This window comes from Pipistrellus kuhlii, unplaced genomic scaffold (genome assembly GCF_014108245.1).
Source record: "Pipistrellus kuhlii isolate mPipKuh1 unplaced genomic scaffold, mPipKuh1.p scaffold_m20_p_10, whole genome shotgun sequence".
NCBI lineage: Eukaryota > Metazoa > Chordata > Mammalia > Chiroptera > Vespertilionidae > Pipistrellus > Pipistrellus kuhlii.
The window spans coordinates 10,845,067-10,860,148 of NW_023425405.1; the positions used below are offsets into that span (position 1 = coordinate 10,845,067).

General features: G+C 40.1%; 1 protein-coding gene across 1 annotated transcript in view; it reads left to right on the forward strand.

Moving 5' to 3' along the window:
* SND1 (staphylococcal nuclease and tudor domain containing 1) overlaps window positions 1–15,082 on the forward strand; it is a 447,851-nt gene that overhangs the window by 197,676 nt on the left and 235,093 nt on the right. The window contains exon 12 of the mRNA XM_036426056.2: window positions 3,081–3,181. Within this exon, the coding sequence (XP_036281949.1) occupies window positions 3,081–3,181 (101 nt within the window). The remainder of the gene's footprint in view (window positions 1–3,080; window positions 3,182–15,082) is intronic.

The following is a 15,082-nucleotide window of genomic DNA, read 5'->3' on the forward strand; positions in this document are numbered from 1 at the left end:
AGCGTGGCTGAACTTGATGCTAGTGCTGTAGGCTAACTTTAACCTGATCAGTGGGAACTAAAGACATGTTTAGAAAATGGAATTTTGGACTTTCAAGCTGTGGCTTCAGGCTGCTTGATCCAACGTGACTCTTCCGTACAGGTATGAGACTTGGTCATGACCCAAGGCAAGCATATACCTTAATTATAAAACAAAACCCTGTGTGTTTGCTAAGGGATGTCACATACTTGTTTCTTTTGACACATAAACACGTTTACCTCAAAAGATTCCACAGAGAAAAAAGCATTGCTCAGTATGTCCATAATCCATATCTTACGCTAATAAAAGAGAAACATGCAAATTAATCATCACTCCGCTATGCCAAGCCATACTCACCAGCCAATCAGGAGCAAGTATGCAAATTAATCCATCCAAGATGGCACCCGGCCACAGAGCTGGAGCAAGCAGGAGGCATGTGTTGCCCCAGTGATGGAGGAAGCTAAGCTCCTTGCCCACCCTGTCTGGCCCTGGCCTCTGCTCAAGGCTACAAAATTTCAATTATAGAAGATAAACCAATCCTATATAGATACTTGTTCCAGCCGGCCCTGGCCACTGCTTAAGGAGGTGCTGGGAAAAAATAAGCGGGAAAAGATAAAAAGAAGGGGCTGGGACCTTGGGTTGCTGAGGGGTGATCAAGCCAAGGATGAGAGGGCAGGGGCCATTGGGGGTAAGCAGAGCAGCAGGGGGGCCAGTTGGGGTGAGCAGGCCATCAATGGGGGTCAGTTGGAGTTGATCAGGACAGCAGTGGGTGGGGGATAGTTTGGAGTGAGCAGGCTGGTAGAGGTGAGCAGGTCAGTGGGGAGGGGAGGTGTGATGAGCAGGACAGCAGGGCGGGGCAGTTGTTGGTGAGCAGGCCGGCAGTGGAGGGCAGTTGGGGGTGAGCAGGCCGGCAGGCAGAGTGGTTAGGAGCAATCAGGCAGGCAGGCTGGCAGGTGAGCATCTGGAGCCAGCAGTCCTGGATTGTGAGAGGGATGTCCGACTGCCAGTTTAGGCCCAATGCCTGTAAACCAGCAGTAGTATGATACATCCTTCAAGGGGGTCCCAGATTGGAGAGGGTGCAAGCCTGTCTGGGGAACAACCCCCCCCACCCCCCAAATCCCCGCGCATGAATTTTGTGCACCGAGCCACTATTATTTAATATATACTGGGGTTAGGCAGCTTTCCTATTTTAGGTTACTAACTTCCTAAACTGGCTACATACCCTTTTTTAAAAAAAAAAGTATTTTATTAATATTTCATAGAGAGGAGGAAGGGAGAGAGATAGAGAGATAGAAACATCGATGAGAGAGAAACATCGACCAGCTGCCTCTTGCGCACTCCCTACCAGAGATGTGCCCGCAACCAATGTACATGCCCTTGACCGGAATCGAACCCAGGACCTTTCAGTCCACAGACCAACACTCTACCATTGAGCCAAACCGGCTTCGGCAGATACATACCCTTTTGTAACTCAGAATATAAAGGTTCTTCAGGTCCATTCTGTCCTTGTTTTGAAAACTTCCTAACTCCAACTCTGTTGGAATTGGGTGTAGTTAGCTGTGTTGTTTAGATTCACATACTCTGAGACCAGTTCCCAGCATCTTTGGGATTGTCTTCTTGTTTGTTCTTCTTGGTAGTTCTTCCCTTGGTCCTTGAGAATTTATGGTAGACTGAAATTGTGCGGAACTTTTCTGTAGAAGCATTTAAAAAAAAACTGGTTCAGAGAAGTCTGAAGGTTAAAGAACTCTGTTACCATAATATGGAGGAGTTCTGTGAGCCACTGCGAACCTCTGCTCTGTCAAGTGTGATTTCTGCGGGGCCTTACACGTACAGCATTTCTTTCTTTCTTTCTCTCTTTCTCTCTCTCTCTCCCTCTCTCTCTCTCTCTCTCTCTTTCTCTCTCTCTCTCTCTCTCTCTCTCTCTCTCTCTCTCTCTCTCTCTCTCTCTCTCTCGTTTCAGTCGCCTTAAAAAAACAACAAAAAACCAAAACCACAGCCACTATATTTTTTAGAGCAGGTTTAGCTTCATAGCAAAGTTGAGCAGAAAGTACAAAGTTTTCATCCCCCCCGCCTTCTCTCACAGCCCCCCACCAGAGTGGTACATTTGTTATAATTGAGGGACCTGTAGCTTATGTTAAGGTTCACTCTCAGTGATGTGTTTTCTGTGGCGTTGGGCAAGTGTGTAATGACATATATCCATCATTATAGGAGCTTACAGAGTAATTTCACTGCCGACAAAGCCCTCTGCTGTGCCCGTTCATCCCTGTCTTGTCCTCCTAGCCCCTGGCGGCAACTGATCTTTTTACTTTCTTCATAGTTTTGCCTTTTCCAGAATGTCATAGCTGGAATTAAACAGTATGCAGCTTTTTGATTGGCTTATTTCTCTTTTGTATTTCCTGTGTCTTTTCATGGTTTGATAGCTCATTTCTTTTTAGAGCTGCATAACATTTCTTTGACTTCGTGAACCATAGTTTATTTTTCCATCCAGCTGCTGAAAGACATGTTGGTTGCTTCAAAGTTTTGGCATTTAATATATAAAGCTGCTACAAACATCCAAATGTAGGTTTTTGTGAAGATATAAGTTTTCAGCTGTTGAAACGTATGGTAAAAGTATGTTTAGTTTTGTATGAAACTGCCAAACTGTGTCTCAAAGTGGCTGTACTATTTTGCATTCCCACTTGCAATGAATGAGAATTCTTGTTGTACTGCCTCACCAGCATAGGTGTGTAGTTGTTTTAATTTGCATTTCCCCGGTGACATACAGTGTGGAGCATCTTGCATATACACGTTTACCATCTCTAAGTCTTTTCTGGTGAGACTTGGGTTTTTAATTTTCTCATTGTTGAGATTTACGAATTTGGGGTAACAGTCTTCGATCAGTTAAGGTTTTTGTGCAGATAATTTTGACCAGTGTGTGCCTTAGCTGTCTTTCAGTTGTTGCTATTTAAAATCTTAGATCCAGAAAATCAAACTATGAATGAGGTGAGTCTTCACAGTCGTCTGGACACGAGTAGCTGTGTTGCAGGGTCCCAACCTTAACTTCCTTGTTTTTTTATTTTCAGGTCAATGTGACTGTGGACTACATTAGAGCAGCCAGCCCAGCCACAGAGACGGTGCCTGCCTTTTCAGAGCGTACCTGTGCCACTGTCACCATTGGAGGAATGTGAGTGCTTACCCAATCATAACTACAATAAGAGTTCTTTCCTCATTCACATTTCTCCTTCCTCTCACCCTGATTTGCTTTCCGTAGCTCTTAGCACAGTGATTTATGATTGTTGTGTGCCTATGTAGCATTTTATGTTTGCAAAGTACTTTTTAATCACTCACTAGCTAATCATTTACTTCATCATTATTGTTTTTTAAGATTTATTGAGCTCTGTGTACTTGGCACTATGTAGCACACATTATTACTATTAATGCCATTTATTGAGTGTCAATCAGGCCCTAGGTACTATCCAAGTAGTTCAATTACAGATCCATCCCTCCCTCCTCACCCCCCCCCCCAAAAAAAAAAAAAAAAAAAAAGAGAGAAAAACAACACCCCACAAACAACGGAAGGAAGACGAAGTGAGGTTAATTGGACATTTTCTTTGTGTAGATGTATGTAATCAGTAGATGACAGGGTCTTCCCCTTATACTGTGCTGGCTGTCCCCTGGTTATATTCCACAGTCTCTTGAAGCTTGATTGATGAATAGTCTATGGAGGGAGGTATCTGATGGGGGAAGGAGGAAGCCTGCTGGGCCTTGCTTCCACAATAAATATTAAAACAGTCAGTTCCTAGTAGCAATTCTTCCTCTGCATAAAATATACCAGCATGGTAATTGTTTCCTTCTCTATTTAACAATCTTAAGTGCTGTTTGTTACCAAACTGGTATTTTTCTTTTAAAGGGAGCATGATGGAAGGGAAGACAAGAATAGGTTTCTCATTAAAGCAGGAATTGTCTTACTGAAAGCACAATGAAACCCGTTAGGAGAAACACCTCTTCGCTCCAGCAAGCCTCTGAAAGGAAAGAGGATCTTGCAGCTAATTTACCTTCCAGAAGCTCTCCCACCAAACAGGAACCTTTCCCTTCACTCGTGTTACCACATTTGGAAATAAGTATTTTTAGCCACTGTTGCCACTCCTATAACAATCTGAGGCTTCCTTTTTGCTGAGAGGAACTTAATATAGGCTTTTGATGTCATTACCTCAACACCATCACAGATATCATGCTTGTTACAGCTTCGTGACAAATTAGGTAATAATTTTGAAATGGGAGCATATAGGCAATATTGTCATCATCCTTCTATCTGTATTACTAGAAATATTTATTATCAATTCATTATCACTTCTTAGGAGCTTGATGCAAGCTACTCTACTATGTAGAGTTGGAATATTAATATTCCCTATATTAAAATTTTTACTGTCACAAATAAGGAATCCTTTCCGCAGATAACTGCTCCTAATACTTCCTGGTATAAACAACATCACCACTGTAAAAATGCACATCTTTATTTTTGGCAGATGGCTTTCTCCCCTGTTTATCTAACAATCTTTTAGGGTAGAATTTTTTTTTTTTTTTTTTTTTTTTTCCATTTAGTTACCGCCGAGGTATACTTTTAAAGTAAATTTATACTGCTTAAAATTAGATATTCTGGGAGTGTTCTTTTTGTTGTTGCTTTTTTTTTTCTTCCTTTTTTATTTTTTTCCCTTTCGGTTTTGTTTTCTTTTTCTCTGGGCATGTTCTATAAGGATTTTTTAAAGACAATTTGAAACAACTGGTTTAAAATTTTTTACAGCGTAGGGTGTCCTGGCCATGCCTATGCCCATGCCATGAAACCTTGAGGTTTCAACTGCATTGATCCTTCAGGCTAGCCTGCCTTTCTGCAGAGGTTGGGTAACTATGTCCAGCCAATGTTCTTGGTAAGAAGATGCTTTTAATCAGTTTGGTCAGTTAACATCACAGTTGATTAGTCATAATTGACAACATCTTGTGTGCATCTGTACTTAAGGTTCCTGCCAAGAATGGTAACCTTGACCTTCTACTTCTTGGTTCTTCTAGTTAGATTATAAGTAGTGTATTTTTTTTTATTGATTTACCTTGAATTAGACCAGTCTGGCAGGGTACCCGAGAAGCACAGAGTTCCCTCTTAGGTTTGTTTTTACTAAATAGACTCTGGAGTAAACTACTCAGTTAAATTTGGGAGAAATAGGAAATTTAGTGATATTGTTGAGACCAGCGCTCACTAGACATTAAGTTCCTTAAAGATAGTGGTTTTTGTCTTTTTTATTCCTTGTTGTAGTCTCAGTATTCAGCGTAAGGTGATGATTTGTATACTGTATTGCATAAAGTGTCCCTTTATGAAGCATAACAGAGAGTACTCAGAGGTTTCTTTTTCTTTCTTAAACTTTTTTTTTTTTTTTTTTTAGGTTACTGGTTTGTTTTTAATTGATCAATATTGAAAAACTTATTTCTGATAGTTTTCCTCTTTTGTTTGATTATTGGAAGCTCAGTGCCCAAAATCGTTCATGTCTAGAAAGTGTACCTGGAAGCATGCCTCTGTATTCCAATCTTACTCCTGGCTTCTCTTTCCTTTCCCTTTGCCTTGATCTTGTTTACCTTTTTTTCTTCTAATTTTTCTATAAATAATTCCTAATAGTGTAGAAGAGTTGAGGTAATGTATTTAATAAAAATGTCCAAATACTTGGCTTATATTCAGAATTAAGGTATACTGGAAACATTCCATCTGACTTTAATGCCTAGTTGTTTAAAAACATTGGCTAGAGAAGGGGATTTAATTTTTTTTATTTCAAATATTTTAATTTTAAACACAGAAACAGGCATGTATTTCCAAATCTTTGATGTATGGGCATCATGATCTGTGATATTCTGGTGAGCTGCATAACTTCCTGTTTGGTGTGAGGACTTAGAAACTCTAATCATGGAACCCTAGATTTTTGTGATATATGCCTTCCTCTTCTATTATAGTTGGCCAGCTCATATTTATTTTGCAGTCATTTTTTTCTTATTAAACCTTTTTAAAGTTTTCATCTCTTTTTATAGACATACTTTTTGCATTTATATTTAATTATTAATGTAGCATTAATAAATTACATGATTAAAATCACAAGCACAACCAGTATATATAAATATGGAGTCAGAAACAAATGACCCAACAGACTGGAACACAATTCCAGACTGGAACACAGGTGTGCCATAGTGGCCCTCAATCACTCTAATGTCACCAGCCAGTAGATTTAGTGAGTTACAGAAAGTCCAGGTCAGTTAAGGGAAGGTTAGTTAAGAGAGCTTTTGTAGTAAGGCATTGCCTCTTTCAAAGACAGGCTTTGTCCATGCTCGTAGAAACGCTGTGGAATTAAGAAGCAAGCCAATCTAAATTATGTCTGTCATCATCTGTGGGCTTACCCACCTACATATAGGCCTTTGTAGATCCAGTAGCTTTCCTGTTATTTAAGAGATCAGCTGGGAATCTCTGACTCTGGACGAGTTTCCCTCAAGCTGCTGATTCCAGGAAAATGAGGAAGACGAAGCAGCTGAGATGGAGACTCTTAACAGGTTATTTCAAAGCAGATTTTTAAATATATTTTAGTGTGCAAGTGTGTGAACTGCCTATATCCTCCATAGGGTTCAGTCTGATTCTTCTGTTTTTCTTCTTGATGTTTGGGAGGGATTCTGGTGTGACACAGTCTTCAACTCCCCATCTTTTACCCTCTGGGGAATCAATGAAAATGAGGTTCAGCATTCCTCTACTAGATTAAATTAAAAAAAAAAAAATAACTTCACTGTGAAGTTGGCAAGAGTTGTTATTTGCTAATCAAAAACAGTTTAAACAAAAAAGTAAAAAGACCAAACTTTGAGTTGTTTCTCATTCTCTGGCTCCCAGGTTGGGAATTAGCTGATCCTTTTATGCCGTTTGTAACATGAAGCTGTCAAGATGGCACTTCCTGTTAATTACTTTTTATTGTATTTAAGACACTTAAATAACTCTTCTTTTGATTTAGTCTTCCATGTAATTAGCTCCAGTGATTAAAATCTCTTTCTTTCATTATTGCCAATGCCTTCTTGAAGAGTGAGATTTCTGGGGTGACCTTTACTTGTGCTGGACTTTTCCATTATTTTGAGATCCAATTTTGCAAACCTACATAATCTATTAACTGGTCGCTCATGTCTTTCTGCATATTACATTTGCAAAGAAAAGTGTTAAAGAAAATTTGTTCACATTTATAAAGGGGCACCTTAACTTAGTGCCAAGCCTCACACATGCACACTTATAATTAGCACCACCCCAACCCCTATTCCTGGAAAATTGTCACACACCCAGTAGATATAGTGTCACTAAAGTATTTCCCTAGTGCTTCCCATTATGTGAAGCATTTCACAATAGCAGGAGATAATGGCCCATTTTCAAAAAGTGAATGCTAGAATGGAACTATGGAGTAGGCACAATTAGGAAATGCCCATTTATTTTCTGCACCAGGTCACATTTTTTGAGAGGTGATTTGTTTTTTGTAGCAGTGCTATTGGAAACATTATTTCAATCTACTGGTCTCCTGCATTGCCCATCTCTGTTCCCCTTCTCCCCCTCTCCCCGTTATCCATGAAAAGCCACTGATTGCAGTTCCCCTTGATGCTGCTTCAAGTTTAGGGCCTTGCTAGCAGAGATGTTGTCAAAGCTCTACTGCGCTTGGACATCTTAGTTCCCTCTTTGTTTAAGGGTTGACTTCCAGCTGGCTCAAAGCCATCTTTATGAACTTCCTTTGTGTCTCTTTGGGTTCTTCATATATAGAGCTTGTCTTTATAATCCTATATAATAAAAGCCTAATATGCTAAGTGTCCAGTCCTCTGGTTGGCCATTCAACCAATCAAAGCATAATATGCTAATGATATGCTAAGGCTACTCAGTTGCTCACTATAACCTGCACTGACCACTAGGGGGCAGACTAGTTGACCAGTTGCTATGACCTGCATTGACTACCAGCGGGCAGACGCTCCAACCAGTAAGTTAGCTTGCTGGTGGCATCCGGCCAATCGGGACTGAGTGAGATTGGCTGGACATGCCCTGGAGCTCTCCCCCTGACTCTCCCCTACTGGCCAACCTCCCCCATCCCTCTCCGGCCCTGATCATCCACCAGTGGGTTTCCTAATTCTGGCCTGTGCCCTCTTGCAATCCAGGCTGAGGGACACCCCCCCCGCCTTCCAATACACAAATTTCGTGCACCAGGCCTCTAGTATTTATATAGACCAGACTATTAAACTTATAAGAAAGTGACTTCTTTTGCTGCTGTTTTCTTTTTCACGGGTTCGAGTTTGCAGTGATAACGTCTTTCCTCAGCTGTTGCATTAGTGGCTGAGCATGACTTTAAGTCTTGTCCTTCTATCGTACTCTTTTATAATCCTAGTTTGGTTTTTCCCAGAACAGTGGGAATATGTGTCATGCAGTCCCCAGCTTTTCTGTCCTGAGTTCCTAGCTTTAAGGCTTTCACTGTCAGGTAAAACTCCTGTCAGAGTTTTCAAATTTTAATACATACTAATACCTGACATTCTAGCTATACATAAGAAGAAACTCTATTTTTCTGGCCTACTGTTCTTACTGAAAGTAAAGTACTTTTTTGACTCCTGAGGAAGTATATAGACAATATTAATGCCAGTGGCTCAGCCAATAGGTAGGATCTGGGCAGTAACCAATCCCTTTCTCTGCAGATTTATTGGTTACTTTTAATCAAACTTAGTGCTTCTCCCCCCCCCCCCCCCCCCGAATATTTCCCTGCTTTGACAGAAAAAGAATACTCCAGAAAAAGGCCCATCCTCACCTTAAATCATAAACACCGAATCAACACCCCCCCCCCCCCAAAAGAGCACCTTAGGTTGTTTTCTGGAAGTCATAGGCGTCTTGATTTATATAATTGTACTACTTCTGCTGTTTTGAGTGGTAGAAGTATGCATGTCTACCATTTGGAAGCCATTGGAAATCTCTGTGGCAATTAGTTTAGAATACCCTGGAAGGAATTAGTTTAATAATGTCACCTAGGTCCTGCTAGTATATAGCTGTCATTTTAAGAGACTGGCTCCATAAAGTGCTATAAGAAGGAACATGGCTTTTGCTAAGGGTTCAGTTTTAATTGTCTGTGAGAGTCAGGGAAACACTAGTTAATTTCAGACAGAACTCTCTTTTATTCAATTATTTTGTGGTTGACTACCCATGCAGCCAAATCTTATTTCTTTAAAGATCTTTTTGTTTCAGATTATTATATTACCATCATGTCTGTATTGAAGTTCAATTAAGTTTTTCATAGTGGAACCCTTGGATCATACATACCAATCAGCAGAATCCTTCTCTGAGCACCATGTACTCTCTTTTTTTCCTCTTTCTCTTTCTTTCTTTCTTTCTTTCTTTCTTTCTTTCTTTCTTTCTTTCTTTCTTTCTTTCTTTCTTTCTTTCTTTCTTTCAATATTATTTGAGTATAGTGTCAGGCATTGGGTGGCTTAATGTTTTCTGAGCTGATCCTTAGAAAGCTCCCTTTCATCAGTTTCCCAAAGTATATAACATGGAGGCCTAGGGGGAAGGGAAATTTTTCTCTAGATAAGTGGAACTTATCATAGGGAGAAACATTCTGGAATGTTTAGAGATACAGATAAGTATATTCAAAATAGTCTCAGAGGCCTGTTTGAAAAGGTAAAAATGCTGTTCATTCATTCATTCTGATTTCCTCACAGTAGCTGAGTGAAGTACTGGGCCCAGACAAAGGACAGGTTGCTGCTTCTATAGCTGCCTACTATAACAATTCATTTATCTGTTCATTCAACAAATATTCGTTGATCGCCTACATGTGCCAGCCACTGGGAGTATAGCAATGAACAAAGATGGCTCTGAGTGGTAAGGCTATCTTAGCTGCAGTTCTTAGCGTTTCTTTGCTCAGGAGTCCTGTGGGTATTCATTGTCCTTGCCACCCACAGGATTGTGTTTATGTAGTTTTTTGTTTGTTTGTTTTTTGCTTTAAGAATAAGTGACATTATTTAAATAGTGCCTAAAAAGGTTCTTTTCTCTTTAGGTTTTCCCAGGGACTTTTAGAGACTGTACCACTTAGAAACAGGTTAAAATATAAATGAAAGATAATCCTTCTTGTATTTTCTTTTTCTTGTTTTTCATGAGGCAGTAACTTAACCTCTGAGTAGACAAAATAAAATGCTCAGGTGACTACCCACTGAAGCCCATCTGTCCTTTCTCACCACACATTATAACTCGTGGGCCAGTCAGTGTTGATAGAGCTCTGTGAATCCTGACAGTTCATGGTGGTACCCATCCTGCTCCATGTCCTCCTGCCTCATCTGGCAGAGGCACAGACACCAACTTCCTAACACTGTCTGCTGTTCACTTTTTTGGATGATTATCCTTGTAACTTTATAAATTAACACTACTGATTTTTAAATTGTTTTTGCTTTAAACAGTATCTATTTACTAGCTTATATTAAGATGAGTATTTACACTATTACCTACCGTGTTTTCCGGCGTATGAGACGACCTGGCGTATAAGACGACCCCCTAATTTTACAGTTAAAACATAGGTTTAGGCCTATATTCGCTGCATAAGACTACCCCCCACTTCCGAGGCAACACCAGGTCTTTTTTTAATAGACCGCCTCTCTGACTGGCCAATCTGAGCAGGCTTTACCCGAAGCTACACTGTGTTCTAGTAAAAAGCCTGCTTGGATTGGCTGAGTCAGAGAGGCAGTCTATTAAAAAAAGAACTGGTGTTGCCTCGGAAGTGGGGGGTAGTCTTATGCAGCGAATATAGGCCTAAACCTATGTTTTAACTGTAAAATTAGGGGGTCGTCTTATACACCGGAAAATACGGTACAATCTATCTCCTAATTTTGTTATTATTTTATAGTGCATTTTATAATTTTCAGTTATTCTGCTTCTGATATAGCAAAAGTATTAGGAAATCACACCCCCCCCCCTTTTAAAAAATGTTATGTTTCCTGTTATCAGATTTATATTGTTTATTATTACATTTGTCCTGTGTCACTATAATGGACTTCTAAGTTTTGCTTCTAAATTGGTCCACACCCAACCCAATCTACACTAATAAAAGAGAAAGATGCATGATGACTGTAACTTCATGACGACCGCCAACCAATTAGGAGCGACTATGCATATTAACCTAACAAAGCTGGAGGGTTAATTTGCATACATAGGCACTCAGCTGCTCTGGGCACTGTGGGAAGGTGGAAAGATGGCTAGATGGCTCTGGCTGGAGCGAAGGCAGTGCCAGCAGCCAGGGGAAAGAAGCCCATTCTTGCACGAATCTTCGTGCATCAGGCCTCTAGTGGGTGTTACTGTTGGACCAAGAAGTATGGTAGAGTGATTAAACCTCTAGAAAAGAGTCCTATGTTGTTAAACCCCCAATAAATGTTAATTCTCATTCTCCCCCCCCCTCTCTCCCTCTCTCTCTCTCTCTCTCTCTCTCTGTCTCTCTCTGTGTGTGTGTGTGTGTGTGTGTGTCTGTATTTCTATCATTTCCCTTTTTTGCACATTTTCATGTGCAGTTGCCACTATATCTCAAGACGTTGGTTTTTTGTTTTTTGTTTTTACTCTGAAAGCTTATCTGTCTCTGGAAATTTTGTTTATTTGTTGTTTCTTGAAATTTTATTAAAATATTTCTTGATGGTGTTTATTTTTAATACTCAATTGGCTTTTTAAAAAATATGCTGAAAATGTTTATTAGTTTGGAAAATCAAAGTAAAGCCATTTCAGAAGAAAACAGTGTTACATAATATGATTAGAAAACACATTTGCTGATAGATTGTATTTTTACAGCCTCTATGGGGTCTCCACTTTCGGTCCTTGGTTATCCAGATTCTTTCTAGAGAGTCTTCCATTGATTATTCAGGAAGTTTTTCTGTATTTTAGTTGTAATTCCAGTTTGTTTCTGGGAGTGTGTCTGTGCAACATCCACATACTCCACCACTATTTCCCCGCTCTCTCCACCTCCCCCACCCCCCTACACACACACTAAAAACAACAACCTATACTCAATTTGCTTTTTAAATCTGAACACCTATGACTTCAACTTAAGGAGATTCCCCCCCCCCCCCCCCTTTTTTTTTTTTTTTGCTTGAATTATTTTCTTTCTCTCTCTCTGCCCCTGACTCTGGAAATTCTATCAATATATTGTATCTCATGCTTCATATCTCTAGCTTTCCTTCCATTTGTTCTAAATATCTCCTTTACTTTTTTCTTCTACATTCAAGATGACTTCAACATTATTTTCCTGCTCACTTAACCAGACAGCCATGCTTATTGACTCATTTTCATGCATCCTGGTCTCTTTCATGTCACTCATTCATTTACTTAGTTCATTTATGAATTTATAAAATGCCTGGTATGTACTAAGCTCTGTGTTAGGCATTAGGAATATATTGCTAGTTCTAAAACTGAAATGATTTGTGCCCTCATGACATTTATAGAGACTGTTCTCTGACTCTTGCTCATTTAAATTAAAAAAAATTCAGCACTCATATTTAAAATTTTTCTCTAAGTGTTCTATTTTAATAGCACCCTGAATAGAGTATTTTCTCTGCTATAGCTGAGAATACTCTTTAAAAGTGAAAAAACACACCACCCTCTTCCATTGACTGACTTATCTGTTTCCCCATGACCAGTTGTTCTTTGTTTCTGTTGTTTCTTTTCATTCATAAGTTCTCAGGTATTTTCCTGGACTTTGATCTATATTTATGGAGGAAGGACCAGATTTGATTTGGCAGCAGGGAACATCAAAGGCAGTCTTCTTTATTCAGTCCTGAAAGTATCTGGATGCGGGACACAGAGGAAGCAGGCAAATTTTAGACCTGACTAAAATGGTCCAAGCACGGGAGGTTTTCCTCAGCCAGTAGGGAGCTTCAGTGTATCTCACTGGGTTGGCATAGGACATGGGGGGGAGGGGTACGACCTGTGATGTACTTGGCCAATTCTGTCTCAAAAGCTATTCCTCTGCTTTTCTTTCAGGACACAAACTCCCATCTAAGATCTTCCCCAGATGAATCACCTACCCTCTATTCTATAACATACATTTCTCTGAAGTATCTCCTATAACCATCTCATATGACATTGGGAATTTGGGGGGATCTCATTGGTATGAAGTTGAAGTCATGTTAGTTTTAATTTCCTAATACACTACACTATTGAAACAATAAGACAGTTAAAGGGAGAGCTTTAGCAATAGCCAATAAAGAAAGATCTGAAAATGTCAAGTTGAGAAATCTATCACAGTAGCTTCCTTTAGTGTAAGTCATGACTGCTGAGTGGCTTCAGGAACCTTTGTGCTTTTTGCTCTACAGTTTTCTGCTGTTATGCTGGTTAGCCACCTGCAAGTGCAGTAGAAAAAGCTGTGAAGACACTCCTCCTGCATTCAAACAGGGGATTTAGTGACGAAAGGCTACACCCTGGATCAGGTTTTCTGTTTTAATTAAAATGGTCTCTATGGGAAACAAAGCCCTCTGCTACCTCATCTGGAAGGAGGAGGAAGGGCGAGAGCCCCAGTAGTAAAGGCTGCTCTGCAGCAGAGATTTACCTGTGAGCCGAGTTAATTTAGCTGGTTCTTAGGCTACAGAGTTTCATAGGATTTAAGTGGTCTACCCATGACCTATTTCTTTAAAGTCCTATTTGTTTGGGGTGTTTTGCTGTTTGTTGTGTGAGTGTCACCTAATCAGAAATACACATAGAAACACTGCAATTGCAGACGGTGTGGCTCAGTGGTTGAGCATTGACCTGGAGGTCAGGGTTTGATTCCTAGTCAGGGCTCATGCCTGGGTTTCAGGGTTGATCTCCAGTAGGGGACATGCCAGAGGCAGCCAATCAATAATTCTATCTAATCTGTGATGTTTCTCTCTCTCTCTCTCTCTCTCTCTCTCTCTCTCTCTCTCTCTCTCTCTCCCTCCCTTTCCTTTAAATCAATAGAAACATATACAATCAAAGAAATGTCTGTGCTGTACTTGCTGGTAGAGTATTTCTTGGAGTTAAGGAACCCTCTCAGCACCTCTGTGGGCATCATAGGGACCAGAGAGAGGCTGGCTAGCCCCGCTCTTCAGAATGGTATTCCTGACCAATTGGTCAGATGGTGTCCCCAAAGCCAACTCACTGTGGTGCTTAGTATTTCTCTTGAGATGCCCCTAAATCTCCCCCCAATCTCATACCATCTGCTTTCTGTCTTTCAGGATTTGTGCAAACTTTCTGATATGCTGTTAACACACTTCCTTGTTTTTTAACACCATCAGGGCTTTATTCATGCCCATATCTGTCTTTTCTGTCATTTCAGTAGGACCTTGTAAAGGATGTCATGTGGACATAAATTCTCAGTCTGCCATTCTTACCTCCCCCGAGCGTTCTTTCTTTATGCCTTTGGATAGTGCAATTGATGTGATAAGGAAAAAGGGACATTTGACGGAGTTACCAGTAAGCAAAAATTCTTTATCTTTTTTATGCCACGTCTCAGCCCCTTTCTCTTTACAGTTCCCGTGGCCATCACAGTACCAAGTGGTAGAGGGAAATAAAACAGACGTTTTTATAGATTTGTTTTACTTCCCAGTTGTGATGCTCCTTGACAGGTATTTGGTCCAGTTCATACTGTGTGAATTTTATAAAGAATGATAAAAATTATAGTAGCATTTTCAAAAGCTTAGAAAATAGTGTAGAATTACCCATTATTTATTCATAGCTGCTATTTGGAAGGTATTCCTTTTGAAGTCTGGTTATTTTTTAAGTATTTGGGAATGAGAACACTAACCATAGTGTGGAGGTGAAGCCTAAGGGTCGTATTTTCTGGGATGTTGAGATTCTGTGGATTTTTTCTAAGGTCGGCTTTGGAGGTGAGCAGAGCTAAGGTGAAACCTCAGCTCTTCTCCGCCTTAGCTGTGTAAACGTGAGCCTTTGCTTTTTCTTGTGTGAGAAATAATAATCTCAAGCTGTTGTGAAGACAAAATGTGCTGATGCATCTTAAATGTTTAGCTTAGTCATTAAAACAAATCAATCCAGTACTTAAATCAGCCTGGTCACCTGCGACCT